The sequence below is a fragment of the Bicyclus anynana genome, chromosome 22 (genome assembly GCF_947172395.1).
Source record: "Bicyclus anynana chromosome 22, ilBicAnyn1.1, whole genome shotgun sequence".
In the NCBI taxonomy this organism is placed as follows: domain Eukaryota; kingdom Metazoa; phylum Arthropoda; class Insecta; order Lepidoptera; family Nymphalidae; genus Bicyclus; species Bicyclus anynana.
In genome coordinates this window covers 7,824,214-7,840,202 of record NC_069104.1, presented here as the reverse complement: position 1 = coordinate 7,840,202, position 15,989 = coordinate 7,824,214, and the positions used below count along the sequence as shown (strand labels likewise).

At 35.2% G+C, this 15,989-nt stretch overlaps 1 protein-coding gene across 1 annotated transcript in view; it reads left to right on the top strand.

The window, feature by feature from the left end:
- The window catches only part of LOC112056723 (dopamine receptor 2-like), a 166,857-nt gene that overhangs the window by 101,277 nt on the left and 49,591 nt on the right, over positions 1 to 15,989 (top strand). The window contains exon 2 of the mRNA XM_052888388.1: positions 1,016 to 2,438. Within this exon, the coding sequence (XP_052744348.1) occupies positions 1,183 to 2,438 (1,256 nt within the window). The 5' untranslated portion in view covers positions 1,016 to 1,182. The remainder of the gene's footprint in view (positions 1 to 1,015; positions 2,439 to 15,989) is intronic.

Here is a 15,989-nt window from a genome sequence, read left to right as displayed (position 1 = left end):
CCAAATGAAGGGCATGGGACGGTGATACAGACGATTCACAGCCACTTTACTATAACCGAATTTGGAGGGTCTAAATGTGTTTGACTCTATAGAAACGATGTATTGAATAATGTTTATCAGATTAATTAATTTGATGAATCTTTAACGTAGAGCGCTTTTTTGTTATGGGAGAATATTACGAGTACTGTTCCATCTGTTCAACACACTATTAAATTGTGTGTGTGTATGTGTATATGTTGTTTCTCCTTTGCGTTGTGGCTACTGAAGCAATTTGGCCGAAATTAGGAATGGAAATATATACTCTGGGTACATAGGCACATACTTTTCATCCCGGAAAAATCCGTGGTTGCCGCGGCAACCATAAACTGAAGTTGGGGCCGTCTGCTAGTCATTACATAAGCTTTCATTTTACCATCGTTTGGACGCCAGACTCAACTCCGGGACTGTACGTCGTACTTCAACTGATGGAAATTGTTGGACTCAGTGTCCAGTTAAATTTTCACCCGTTGGACTATATATGACATATTATAGACTTTGATTGGTGTATAAATTATTAACATCCTAGTCTATTCGCTGAATTAATGGAGTAGACGATAAGTAGTAAATAAGATTTTTTGAGATTAATTGTAATATTACTGAAATAAATAAATAATTATGTGAAAACTCTGTTAGAAAAAATCTGAATTAAACTCTTAAAATATACCTTATTATAAATTCAGTATGTACTCAAACGTTTTTAGTTTATTGTACTCCAACTTTGCATCAAAGTTAATATTTAAAATCAAAGTTAAACAATTCTATTTCAGAACATTTTCATTCATTCGCTTATATACAGATTTATTTTCGGATTTCATTGAGAACATTCGAGCTTCGATTTACTCTTTGTCTTCAATAAACAACTCAGTCTGGCTTCTTAAATACGTACTCAGCCTAGCTTTACTAACGCAAAGCCATATAAAACAACAATTTATACCCATTCCGACCTTGAACTATAACAAATATTTTCTTGTTTCAGAATACACACGCAAGTGAATAAAATTATGCCCACTCAACATGTACCGGATTTTGGGAATAGACAACAGGATGCCTGCCAAGAACGTAATTTTAAAATGGCTGCGAGCAAAGCAAGGGAAACACAAAGAATCACCATGTCGCTAACAAGCGAGTAACCAGTGGAGAAATATGAATGCAACCAAACCAGAAATACTGGTGGCACGAAGCCAAACTGACATATCGCTTAAAGAGCCAGACTTTTTTCTTGAATCAGCAGGATTTCCTTTCAACACTTTATTGGAGTATAACATTAGTTTTGACAACAGCACATTCAATGTAACAGTGGATTTAGAAGAACCTTGGAATGATTATATCAAACTTCTCCGTGATCGAGCTGTTCTTGTTGCCTTTCTGCTTCTTTTCTCTTTGACGACTGTATTCGGAAACATGTTGGTCATTCTCGCAGTTGTGAGAGAACGCTATCTACATACGTCTACAAACTACTTCGTGACGTCACTCGCGGTGGCCGATTGTCTGGTGGGCTTAGTTGTGATGCCCTTTTCTGCACTGTACGAAGTTTTGGAACATACTTGGTTTTTTGGGGTGGATTGGTGCGATGTTTGGAGATCCCTGGATGTGTTGTTTAGTACAGCGTCAATACTGAATCTTTGCGTCATATCTTTGGACAGATACTGGGCTATAACGGACCCTATAACATATCCTATGAGGATGAGTGGACGCAAAGCGGCATTTCTGATAGCGGCAGTGTGGGTGTGTTCGGGCGCTATATCGTTTCCAGCAATCGCGTGGTGGCGCGCAGTGAGAATAGAAGAAGTACCAGATTACAAGTGCCCCTTCACGGAAAACTTAGAATACATTATATTTTCATCAACAATATCATTTTACTTGCCATTATTCGTTATGGTGTTCACGTATTACCGTATATATCGTGCAGCGACGATACAGACGAGATCTTTGAAAATCGGGACTAAACAAGTGATGAGACCTAGTGGGGAGCTAGAATTGACTTTGCGTATACACAGGGGTGGGACGGTGCGTAAGAGGAACGAAGTGTGTCATGGGGCGTGTACTCCTGAAGAAGCGGATCAAGAACCCTTGACCGCGTTGCAAAACAACGGACTTTCCCGTTCTTCGACGCGTCTAACCAATGTGGCGCATAACAAGAATTTGCCAAAAAACTTTTCCCTGTCGCGTAAGCTCGCCAAATTTGCGAAAGAGAAAAAGGCAGCTAAGACTCTGGGTATCGTGATGGGTGTGTTCATAGTGTGTTGGTTACCGTTTTTTGTAGTGAATCTCCTGTCGGGGATATGTTCGTCGTGTATCACGCACGAGGAGATTGTCAACGTGGTGGTGACGTGGCTGGGATGGGTCAACTCGTCGATGAACCCAGTCATTTACGCCTGCTGGAGTAGAGACTTTAGAAGGTCAGTATAATTTTACCTACGGCACAGTTTTATTGTTGTCTTATATCATTATCCTCTTTAAGTGCGTCATTACCTAGGTGTGATCAAAGCCAAACGCTATTGATTTTTTCTCATAGGTTTCTTATTGCAATATTTTAAATAAACTTTGTATTGAACTGTAATAGTGATATCTGCATGAAATACCGAAATTAGCGTAAAACTCTTAATGGTTGTATATAATAAACAATGATAGTGTGATATGTATCTAAATAATCACACAAAAAAACTGACACATACTGTGTTATTATATTGAGAGACTTTCTTGACTTTATAAAAGTTGATAGTTAGTCAGCGCAAGCTTCGACTAATAAGTGCATTAAGCAACTATGATATTTGCACGGTGGCTTCAAGAATGGTCAAGGGTCCAAAATATCCCAAATTTAAAGAAAGAAATAAAATATACGTTAATATACTTTGAGAGGGTCCTATAAAACTGCTACCACATAGCCACTACGGTAGAAACTTCAACCTACTTTAATTAATAGGAGTACAGAATGACGAACTTTTAGCCTTTATAAAATGAGATATGTTTTGCTATCGGAGGCTCTTATTCCAATTGGTACTCTCCTATAGAAATAAACAACAATTTTTACTGATATACAAGACGGAGGTCCTGGGCTCGATCCCCGGCTGGGCCGATTGAGGTATTCTTATTTGGTCTAAGTCTGGTTAGTGGAAGGCTTCGGCCGTGGCTAGTTACCATTCTACTGGCAAGGCGTACCTCCAAGTGATTTAGCGTACCTCGGCCTACTCTTCACAAGTTAGCCCACTTCCATCTTAAATTGCATCATCACATACCATCCGATAAGATTGTAGTCAAGAGCTTTTTTTTTGTTTTTTTTTTATTCTTAACAGGTTAGCCCTTGACTACAATCTCACCTGATGGTAAGTGATGATGCAGTCTAAGATGGATGCGGGCTAACTTGTTAAGGTCAAAATCCACACCCCTTTCGGTTTCTACACAGCATCGTACCGGAACGCTAAATCGCTTCGCGGTACGTCTTTGCCGGTAGCATGGTAACTAGCCTTGTAAAGAGTAAAAAAAATACGAGTAACATTTTATTAAGCTTAACCCTTATCTCATTTCCAACATAATACGTACAATAAGCTCAAAAATCCAATTTCACTCTATGAAAACTGAATTTGAACCAGTCAGGAATTATGACGTCGGGTTACAAAAGCGGACAGCGAACAAATAAAATGCATGGCCACTCAACTCTTTTGAACGAAGCTCACTGAAACTTTTTGTAGCCATTCATACAACTTTGTTAGTGCCAGCATCTATTAACATTCGCTGGAGATGCGAAATTTATTCAGTTTACTGTAATGGAGGTAAAGGATTGCATTTGCGTGCATACTATTGTAGTTTTATCTTTTATTTTATTTAACTTCTACTAATGCCAATGACCTTGAACCTTTGACTATTTAGAATTTTAGACTATGGATCTGTTTTGCACCCAAATTTACCAACAAAAAAGTCTGTCGTTTTTTGAGTGGGACGAGGTAAACTCACACATCCAAAATATTAAACACCATTAAATATATTCTGTGTCCATACACTACACACAACTTTAAATTTGACTTGCAATACTCACACGCGTAGTTTTTACACAGACTAACCAACACATCGCTTAGACTATCCACAGAATATATACTAGAATATTCGATTACTTGATCGATTTTTACTGTTCCGTCAAAAGAATCGATTTTTTTTAGAAATTGATTTTATACTTATAAATTAAACGTTACTTCATATTTTACTAAACTACAAGTTTTTGGCTTTTATATATGCCATTCAACTATACAAACCGGCATTTTAGGGAGCTCTTTACACGGCGAAAACGATTACAATAATGAAACATCGATTCTATAGCAACAGTTTTTATAAACGCGGTAGATCATTGATTTTTGATCTTTGCCAGAGGGGTAAGGCAGGTCCTGTTTTTAATGGTCGAAGCCTTGAACATTATATTTTGACGTTGAACGCGAGTTTCTCTGTCTTTGTGGTTTATCCATAACCTCAGTCAGCGTTAAATTGTAAATACCGTTAGTTTATAATCTATCTTGTGAGATTGAATTGTCGATATATTGTAAACTCTATACATACTTTTATGAACCGGAACTTTAGCGGCTTAGAAACCAATGGTTAGTTTAGGTTAGGATAGGTATTTTTTAATTTGTAAACGCACAAATAAAAATAAAATAAATTTTCCGAATAATAAAACGTTAAATTGTAAACAGTATGTTGCGGTTCACAATCTATCGACAATTCACAATCTTGCGAGACAGAAATCTATCTATTTACAATTTTACGGTTACTTACCTACTTATGCGGCTAAAAACTCTTGTCGCCAATAGCTTTTTTGCGATTGGTTGCTTGCGTCACCTTGTAACTTGTTTTCAGATGTAAGTTTTGCGCCAAAATGAAAAACCGTATTTCAAATTATTTCAGATTCAGGTTTATTTCTAAATTACTGTAGATAAATTCTTAATAATAACTGTAACATAAAAAATATTATTTTAAATGATTAACCTATTTTGTATTATGAAACTAGTCGGGCATACTCCGACGTAATATCACGTGAGTTTGAGCCGTGTTTCATTATCAATTAATATGAATAACACTCACGATAGTTTAAATTCTAAAATAATATAGTCTAATTTGTTTATAATTATGTTTATCTGTGTGTCATGCTAATAATGTAATATACGATTATTTATTAAATCCAGTCAGTAAAATATCATTTTACTAGTAAATAGTATGACATAAATTGTATTGTGTTTAGCATTTAAATGTGTTTAAATTTTATGACATAAAAATGTAGACTCAGGGTATTCAAATATAATCAGAGGATGTAAACATTGGATCAAAATTGTAATCACGTTTACCAAAAAAAATCTGAGCACTCTGTTATTTTTTTATAACAGGTAGTCAAGTATACGTGATGCGAGTACCGAAAATAACCGCGTTTGCAACCAAAATAAAGCCCAAAACGATTTAGTGAGGCTTTTAGGTAACATAATAAACGCAACGTGATTTAGGGCACGGTGGCCGATATTTTGGCGGTCACGAATCGATAAGCCGTGAGAGCCGATCGGATTTCTAGTAATTGGCGGCTTATGGGATACAATTTTTTAAAACGTGCTATTGTTCAATGGAAATATCATAGATACCTCATCATCATTCTCACCCCATATTCGGCTCACTGCTGAGCTCGAGTCTCCTCTCAGAATGGGAGGGGTTAGGCCAATAGTCCACCACGCTGGCCCAATGCGGATTGGCAGACTTCACACACGCAGAGAATTAAGAAAATTCTTTGACGCAGGTTTCCTCATGATGTTTTCCTTTACCGTTTGAGACACGTGATATTTAATTTGTTAAAATGCACACAACTGAAAAGTTGGAGGTGCATGCCCCGGGCCGGAATCGAACCCACAACCATCACAGTCACAACCACACAGCCACACAACCACTGTGATAGATACCAACTTGATAATATTCTGTATAACTATTAATTAAGCAACAGTAAAATTACAGTTGGTTAGCAGCAACTTTTTAACCTCCGACACAAAAAGAGGGGTGTTATAAGTTTGACGTGTCTGTCTGTCTGTCAGTCTGTCTGTGGCACTATAGCTCGCGTACGAATGAAGTGATCTAAATTTAATTATTGGATAGAAGCAGGCGTTACTTTGCGGAAGTTCATCATGAATTTATAATAACTAGCTGATACCGCGCGGTTTTACCCACGTGGTTCCAGTTCCCGAGAGAATACCGGGACAGTATAATAACCTATAGCCTTTCTCGATAAATGGGCTATCTAACACTGAAATAATTTTTCAAATTGGACCAGTAGTTCCTGAGATTAGCGCGTTCAATCAATCAAACAAACAAACAAACTCTTCAGCTTTATAATATTAGTATAGATTTATTTATTTTGCTATCATCTGCGATTAGCCGACGAACCCATGCGACAACGTCACCCAGGTCCGACAAAATACTCTCTACGTACGTTTCACCCCGAAACCGGAGCATCCTCAGGAGATGTTAACTGCAATTGCACGTTGTAGAGTCGAGTGTAGAGAGTATTTTGTCGGACCTGGTTGACGTTGTCGCATAGGTTCGTCGGCTTTTGGCGGATGATAGCAAAATAAATAAATTATTATATATTCATTATTTAAATTCAATTTATTTTTGTATTAAAAGTGACTACAGGCGAGTGTTGGATGAAAATCCATTGAGCTGTTTAAAAGTTGTGAGGGGTGAAAGTGGGGAAGAATAACCGAATGTCCGCAAATATACTCGAGTGCGGTCTCAAATGAAAGCGCACTGAAAGAGAATTTTGATGACTTGATCGAGAGCGTAATTAATAATTTCATGACGTTCGGTAGTTTTCCAAAATTTTCAATTTTATATTAAAATAACCTATTCCATAATTTATACAAATTGGGAGGAGGGTAGTTTATCAAAAGTTGTTACTAACCAGATGTTTTTTTTACTGTTGATTAATTAATACTTATACAACTTAACAGCCACAATGTCCTACAAATTGCATGGTACATTATCTCTTTCAGACGCTCAGAATTTTTTATTTCCTATTAACTCAGTTAACTACCAGAATCAAGATTTTTCGTAAATAAAAAGTTGATCGTCTCATCAAGATGTAGCTCACGAAAAATTAACTTGATAGTAATCAATTGTACAAAATGTTCTACGGACCCCTGACTAGATGTGCCAGAACCTCATTTGCCGATTCTACTAGTATGTAGTAATAGAGAAATTCATATCTATCTATAGTTAACAGTCCTGTCTTTTTATACGTGTGGATAACCTTTAACTTATTTACTAATCCGTTTTAAATATACCCTTACCAAAGGAGTAAAGAAGCGAGAAGGTTACGTCATTTTTATATCTCTTAAATAGCGACCCAGCGACCATGTAGGTCACCTAATTTTAAGTAATCATCATGATTATTTACAGCGCCGATAATAGCATTAAATGTCGTTTTCCCGGCGCTATTTGAGGGACAAATTGTGAGACATTTATTTATACGATCCTTAAATAGCATCACATAATGGTGGGGCCATACTGACTAAAAAACGACAGTGCTCCAAGGCTATGGTAAATCCTATATCTTATTACTAGCGGACGCCCGCGACTTCATCCGCGTGAGACTCGGTGTAAATTTTCTACTACCCCTACCCTAATCTACCCCTGCCCTACCTCTGATGGCGTGACCAAGGGATATATGAATTCATTTATATATATATATATATATTAATATTATATATTAAGTTATAAGCGGCAGATCGTTCACTTTACGGGTTGACTCATATTTTTTATTTTATTGTTTTTTCTTTTTTGGTTAGATTTTACCTGATTTTTTAATTTAGTTTCCCTTATATGTTAGTTTTGTTATTTATTACTCTATTCCTTTTTGTTTCTTTATTTTTTATTTTATTTAGTATAAGTCATATACGTATATAGTCAGTTAGTTTATAGATACAACTTTAGTTGAATAAATATTGTTAAAGTTAACCATAGTCGTAGAAACCTGAAAACCAGCGTCACAGCTCGCTGTGGCATCATGCTGAGGTGGATACCTTTTTTGTCCATGACCATATATATTTATGTATATTCTGTTTGTTTATTATTTGTGTGTGGACAAATAAAAGTATATTCTATTCTATTCTAGAAAAGCTTTATTAACTACAAAAGTTACCCAACTGAAGAAGACTTAGTTTCTCAGCTTTTTGATCTTCCATCCCTTGGCATGTAAGTACTTGTACGGGAGACCGTTATATCACAGATAACCGTAACCTAATTTACGGTAGGCGATGTTTTTGTGGTTCAGCCGATAAGCCGCGTGGCCCGGCCAACAGCCTGAGTGACGTCACAATTTATAGCCCGATTAACTGACGACAATAAAGATATTAATCCTTTTCATTAGTGGAATACTATTTTTTGACGGCCTCCGTGGCACAGTGGTATGCGCGGTGAATTTACAAAACGGAGGTCCTGGGTTTGATCCCCAGCTGGGCAGATTGAGATTTTCTTAATTGGCCCACGTCTGGCTGGTGGGAGGCTTCGGCCGTGGCTAGTTACCACCCTACCGACAAAAACGTACCGCCAAACGATTTAGCGTTCCAGTACGATGTCGTGTAGAAACCGAAAAAGGTGTGGATTTTCATCCTACTCCTAACATATTAAGCCCACTTCCATCTTAGACTGCATCATCACTTACAATCAGGTGAGCTTGTAGTCAAGGGCTAACTTGTAAAGAATAAAAAAAAAAATGATGCCAGCATAAAAAATAAACCCTTTAACTTAGCAATAACATAGTCGTAGCATTGCCTTATTTTCTGTCCTCATTGATTACGTTTCACGGATCCGTGATTATCGTTAGTGACGTGTCTCTTAGACTATATTGAAACAGGCGGAGCGAAGTTCTTGACACCCACGTATCTTAACGTCGTCTGACACATAATTAATCGACTTCGGTATTAGAAATGAACAACATATTTATAAGCCGCAATAATATTCGCTTAAAAGGAAAATAAGGTGATTTCATAATTTTCACAACGATCATACTTTGCAAACGCACATCGTAGTGATTTATATATCCTCTTGATGTGAAATACGCGTCAAAGATGATTGTCAGCTGTATTTGCAAATGCGTGCTGTCAATATCAAAGTCAAAAAAGACAAATATAAATTAACTAGCTGACACCCGCGGTTTTTATCCGCGTGGTTCCGCCAACCGACCTAACCACCAAAACCAACGGGAAAATACCAAAACGGGGATAATATATATATGCTATAGCCTTTTTCGATAAATGGACTATTTAATACTGAAAGAATTTTTCAAATTGGACCAATACTTCCTGAGATTAGCGCGTTCAATCAAACAAAGAAACTCTTCAGCTTTATATATTATCATAGAGATTCTGTTTATCATAGTGATAGTTTTTCTAGTAATTTCACATTATTTTATGGCCTATTATGACTAAATGTGTCAAATCACTGTCAAATCCTTTTTAAAACTGTCAGTTAGACACAGATAATGCAATGAATTTTATGACAAAGGGATACGAATAACACCTGTAACAAGTAATTTAAATGATGATCAAATCTTACTTACAAAGTAACTGTACAACTCGAAGTATTGATATATTCTATTCATTAAATTGTTATCCAAACGGAACAACGGTCAACGACCCGAGTATTAATTAGGTCTGGGCCCAAGCGGCCCACTGAAACTAATAGTCACTCATTGTTGGATAAGCTCAAGGAGGCTTACACAGCTTGGAAAGGTCAGATAACAATCGCCCCATATAAAAACGGGAAGTGACCTATCTCTTACATAAACGTACTAGCCGACGCCCGCGACTTCGTGCGCGTGAAATTTAGTTTTTTACAAATCCCTCGAGAACCAAGGATTTTTGAAACGAAGGAAGGATGAAAAGTAGCTTTTGTCTTAATGTGTAAAATCTATTTTCCTTCCAAATTTCAGCCAAATCGGTGGTTCATTAGTTGTGGCGTTAAAGAGTAACAAACATCCATACAAACTTTCGCGTTTATAATATTAGTAGGAAGTAATAGCAAAGGTTGTATAAGCTACTTTATCAATGTTAGCATTTATCTATTACTCCATTTAATAGTTGCATTTGATCTTGCATCTTGCATTTTTCGAAAACTTAATTTTATTTTTTAGTTATCAAGCGGTTAGAGTTAAGTCAAATCAAACTTTGTGGGGTTGCAACTCTTGTTTATTTTTGACTTTGAGATACACACAGAAAAACAAACATACACTAGTGAATTTTGACATCAGCTCCCAACCCTTGACGCCGCTGAGCTCCCATTAAAGAGCCTACTGTACCTCGTCGTTATCAACCCATATTCGACTCACTGCTGAGCTCGAGTCTCCTCTCTGAATGAGAGGGATAGGGCCAATGGTCCACCACGCTGGCCCAATGCGGATTGGCAGACTTCACACACGCAGAGAATTAAGATAATTCCCTGTTATGCAGGTTTCCTTACGATGTTTTCCTTCACCGATTGAGACACGTGATATTTAATTTCTTAAAATGCACACAACTGAAAAGTTGGAGGTGCATGTCCCGGACCGTATTCGAACCCACACCCTCCGGAATCGGAGGCAGAAGTCATATCCACTGGGCCATCACGGCTCTCAACGGCACGGCACACAATCATAAAAAAAACTTAAAATCTATTATTAACTAACTATACAAAACTATGCAATTCTAATACATACAGGTTGAATTGATAACCTACTTTTTGAAGTCGGTTTAAATATGATACTTTCAATAGCATTTTCGTTAATGCAGGAGATGAGAACTAGTAGATTGCAAATCGCGTGGAATCACTTTTATAACTTTGAATTTCCTTAGCTCGTGTATATGTTGCGACGCCACGATTTAAAGGTTTCTTCTTTCTTAGTGGACCTCTACTAACTATAACCTACGTCCTTGCTAAATTTCATCTTTACACGTCAAGCGTTTTTCGAGATTTCTTGATGAATGACCTTTCGCATTTATATATTAAGACTGTAGATGTTATAAATGCTGCTCAGTAATAACTCTACATTGGGATGGGAATTGTTGATTGCAAGTTTCTATATATTTACTGATTTTCATAATGTCTTCGAGTACTAGTTATTATTAGAATTTCGTGCAAAAATTGCAACCTATTATTTCAATTTTAGGTTTAATTTTACATAAATAAGATAAAAATTAAATAAGGTACATATCAAAACAAAATAAAAGATGCTATTTAACTGTAACTTTAAAAAAAATATTTAATTTAGAAAAATATATAAACTAAAATTTCTACTGTATTTACTTTAGTTTTAATTCAAAGAATCAATTATTTTTCTCAAGTTTATATATATTTTTAGGATTAATCTTTATTATCCCTTAGCCGTCATTTACAAGAAATTCTTTTTTTGAGTTTTTTTCGAGCAGTGTTGCTTTTTCAATTTTGGTCGTATGAAATAGATTTTCATTCAATTTCATATTACAAAAACTCTTTTACGAATGATTAGTCATTTATTATAAGTCATTAGTCAAAAATAAAAATCGTACTTTAACTTTTCAGTAAAATAATTAAATGTAATAAGAAAATGCTTAGTATATAAAATGTCTAAATTATTTAACTCAACCCACTAGCTTCTTAATTAGATTTGATGGCATCTCGGAGAGCGTAGGAAACTCGCAAATACCGCACTGCACCGCGTTACAACATTCCACATAAGGAGGAATTCTCGGAAAATGCAGTTTCTTTCAATCCTCGGTCGAGTAAGTTTCGCTATTAGCTCTCCGCTAGAACAGTAATAGCATTTAATGTTAACCCACAATATTGTTATCGATACAAGTTCTTGGAAAATTCTATTTCTGATAGTTATGAACTGCTTTGTTAGCGCAGTGATCACACTAATATTATAAAGGCGAAAGTTTGTGTGTGGGTTTGATCCTCCTTTGTGCTGTGGCTACTGAAGCGATTTGGCTAAAATTTGAAATGGAAATGGATTTCATCAAATCAAATGAAACCCTGTTCACATTTTCTAAGAATCCAAGAAGACAAAATAAAATTCATTACATAAAACATTCATCAGCACAATTTAACAAAAATATCTTAGACATGGCTCCTAAAATTTATAACAACTTGCCACAACACATAGCAGACAGAAGTATCAGCAAACCTACACGTAAAGAAGAACTTAAAAAGTTTCTAATACAAAAATGTCACTACTCCATAGAAGAGTACTTTACTGATACTTCAAAAAAATAGTTGTAAATAAATTTCTTTTAAACTTAATTCAATTAATTTTAACTTATATAATTTTAATTTTATTATTTAAACATTTGTATACCTATTAATGGTGAAACATTGTTACCTAATTATACATAATAACATCTTTGTATAACTGAATTTAATGTTTCTTGCAAATAAACGATTCTGATTCTGATTTTACTCTGGATTAACACATCGGCTACTTTTCATCCCGGAAAATATCATGGTTTCCGTTAGATTTATGAAAAACTAAATTCTTATAAACGAAGAAAAAAAGGAAGTTTTAGATGCTTTATTCTGAGTAAAAGGTCGATTAAAGTTTTTATTGTAAATACAAAGAAAAACAAATTGGAACAATTATAAATGGCCACAGCTCCAAGACTCGGAGCAACTGTAAAATTTTAATGCGTCTACGTGACTCCGTAGAGCTTGCTACGCCGTAGCCCCTACGTGTCAGCTACGCGGTAAGACGTGACCGAGCAAATCTTTCGTAGCTGCAAACACGTATTACTTGCTAGTTAACCATCTATTTTATTTTTTATTTTTTTTATTTTTTTATTTATTCGGAAGCCAACGTTGTATACAAAAAAACTTATGACTAATTAAACATAACATGCATTAAAATGTAATATGCTACATTGTACACCCCACTTACAGGCTAACTCAACATGCGTTTATTTTAATACAATTCTTAATTTACCATTAAAAAAAAAAAAAAGAAACAAAAACTAAATCTACCTACCACTAAAAATAAAAAAAAGAAACTAAAAGAAAGAAAAAAAAAAAAAAAAGGTAATTACAACAATAATAATGGGAATTAACAATAAGAAATTACATTTAAAACAAAAACAGAATGCATTTAAAGTACATTATTCATCGACATATGTTTTTTAACTTTACTTTTAAAAGAATTAGAACCGCTATTGAAAATATCCAGATTTGCCATTTTAAAAATATTATTATACGATCTCACTATTCTTTCAATAGGAGCATTTCTCCCCAGATTAGTTTTTGTGATTCTTGGCCTAAAAGTTAGTTTATTTTTAATGTGAGATCTAGCATTTTTGTTCGGCACAGCAAGTTTTACCCTATTCAGCAACTCCGAGTTGTCTATTTTAAAATTAACAATTTTGTGCAAAAAACAAAGGTCTATCAAATCTCTACGGTTAGATAGTGAAGCCGTTTTATAAAATTTTAAGAGATCATTATACTTGGTTCTTTCCTTCAATATTTTATCTTTAAATGCTAAATGTCGTAAAAACTTTTTTTGTACTCTTTCAATTCTATCCTTATGTACTTGATAATACGGATTCCATGCTACTGAACAGTATTCAAGTCTACTTCTGATCATTGTATTAAATAAGGCTAATTTTGTTGATGAATTTTTAAATTCTTTTGTATTTCTAATAATAAAACCTAATAACTTGAGAGATTTCCCTACCAAACTATCTATGTGTGGTATGAAGCTCAATTTATTATCTAATGTAATCCCAAGATCTTTTATAATTTTAACATCTTCCAATATATTTCCGTTTATACTGTAATTGAACTTGAAATTCTTAACCTTACGACTGAAAGTAATACTGAAACATTTTAAATGATTTAATTTTATATTATTATTATAACACCAATTAGAAAGTCTATCCAAATCTTTTTGCATGTTTTTAGAATCATTCATGTCTTTTATTTTCGTATAAATTTTGAGGTCATCAGCGTACAGCTGAAATTGGCAATATTGAAAACAAGTTATAATATCATTGATAAATATTCCAAATAATGTAGGCCCAAGGTTGGAACCCTGTGGCACTCCAGAAGTAGCAGTAAATGTTTTTGATTGATAGCCTCCAATAACAACATTCATTTCACGATTCATTAGATATGATTCCATCCAATTGATAACATTTCCACAAACACCATAACCGATGAGCTTCTTTATCAATATACAGTGATCAACAACGTCAAACGCTTTAGAAAAATCTGTATAAACACAATCAAGTTGATCAGTATTATCTAGTGCTTCAGTAATATCATCTATAAATAATGTTAAATTTGATATAGTTGATCTTTTTTTTATGAAGCCATGTTGATTATCTATTAATAGTGATTTAAAATGCCAACGTAGTCTCTCACAGTTTATTGATTCAAATATTTTTGAAAATACCGATAATATACATATTGGTCTGTATTTTGTTATATCCTTCCGATCCCCACATTTAAATATACAGTCTCTCTCCAGTCGGTCCCTCATGACTGAGGATCGTGACCACCATGGCGAGTCATCTTTTGGTATACAATGCTCCTCCATCGAGTACGGTCACTGGCCATTTGGACGGCACTGTAAAAGGTGCGGGCTCCTGTTTCCTTGAGAAGATCCGACGGGTTGGAGATCTACCTCGTGGCCGATTGCCTTCCACATTTCCCACCACAATAATTTTCTCCAAGTTGTCGTTACCACGGCGTGTGATATGCCCAAAATAACTGAGGATGCGCTGTAGACAGATGGTTGAGAGACGTGTTTTAATTTGAAGCTGTGAAAGAATTGACCCATTTCTACGTTTGGCAGTCCACGGTATACGTAACATTCGCTTCCAGCACCACATCTCGAACGCATCAATTCTTTGTCTTTCTCTGGCGTGAATAGTCCACGTCTCTACTCTATATACAGTAGAACCCGTTTAATACGATTTCGCAGGGACCCAACTAAAAACGCGTCTTACACGGGAAAGCGTATTAAACGGGATATGGGTGGGGAATAGTTATAGATATAACGACTAATGTACACATACATAGTTATAAAAATTAGTGTATTTGGTGTAATTACTACCTAATTATGCTACTTAAAGCACTTCACTTATTCTGGTATGACTAAAACATTTTGATGCATTAGCAATTACGAAATATTCAATTAAATTATACTTATGCAGTGCGTCTTCAAAATTTTCAGTTTAGAATCGCATCATGTCAAGGGTCGTTTGCTGTCAGGGTCTTTCACGTCTTTAAGATATCAGTCTAAGTCTTGTCCTGCAACCTTGTTTAAGGAGCTTTATTATGTCCTGATCTGTCTGTTGTAATTTATTTGTCGTATTTGGAATTACACGCGTGTTCCATGTAGTCGTATTAAACGGGATAACGAATCGTACTAAGCGTTAGGAAATGTGAAAATGAAAACATGTCTCAAGTTGTAGAGACTGGCGAAAGATTAGTATTATAGACGTATTATACGAGAATATCGTTTTATGCGTGATCGTCTTAAGCGGGTTCTACTGTATATAAAAGAAAGTCGCGTTTGTTAAAACACTTTTAACTCGAGATCGATTTTTTTCATCTGGACCGCTTTTTATGGTTTTTGATTTGTCACTGCCAAGAATAGCAGAATACATCTTAAAAACAATGAAAACTCGACGAATAAACAATTATGAAAGATGAATAATTTTCCATAAATGTGGAACGGGATATGGGTGGGGAATAGTGATAAATATAACGACTAATGTAGTTATAATAAATTGTGTATTTGGTGTAATTACTACCTAATTATACTACTTAAAGCACTTCACTTATTCTGGTATGACAAAAAGATTTTGATGCATTAGCAATTACGAAATATTCAATTAAATTTTACTTATGCAGTGCGTCTTCGAAATTTTCAGTTTAGAATCGCATCATGTCAAGGGTCGTTTGCTGTCAGGGTCTTTTAGTTCTTT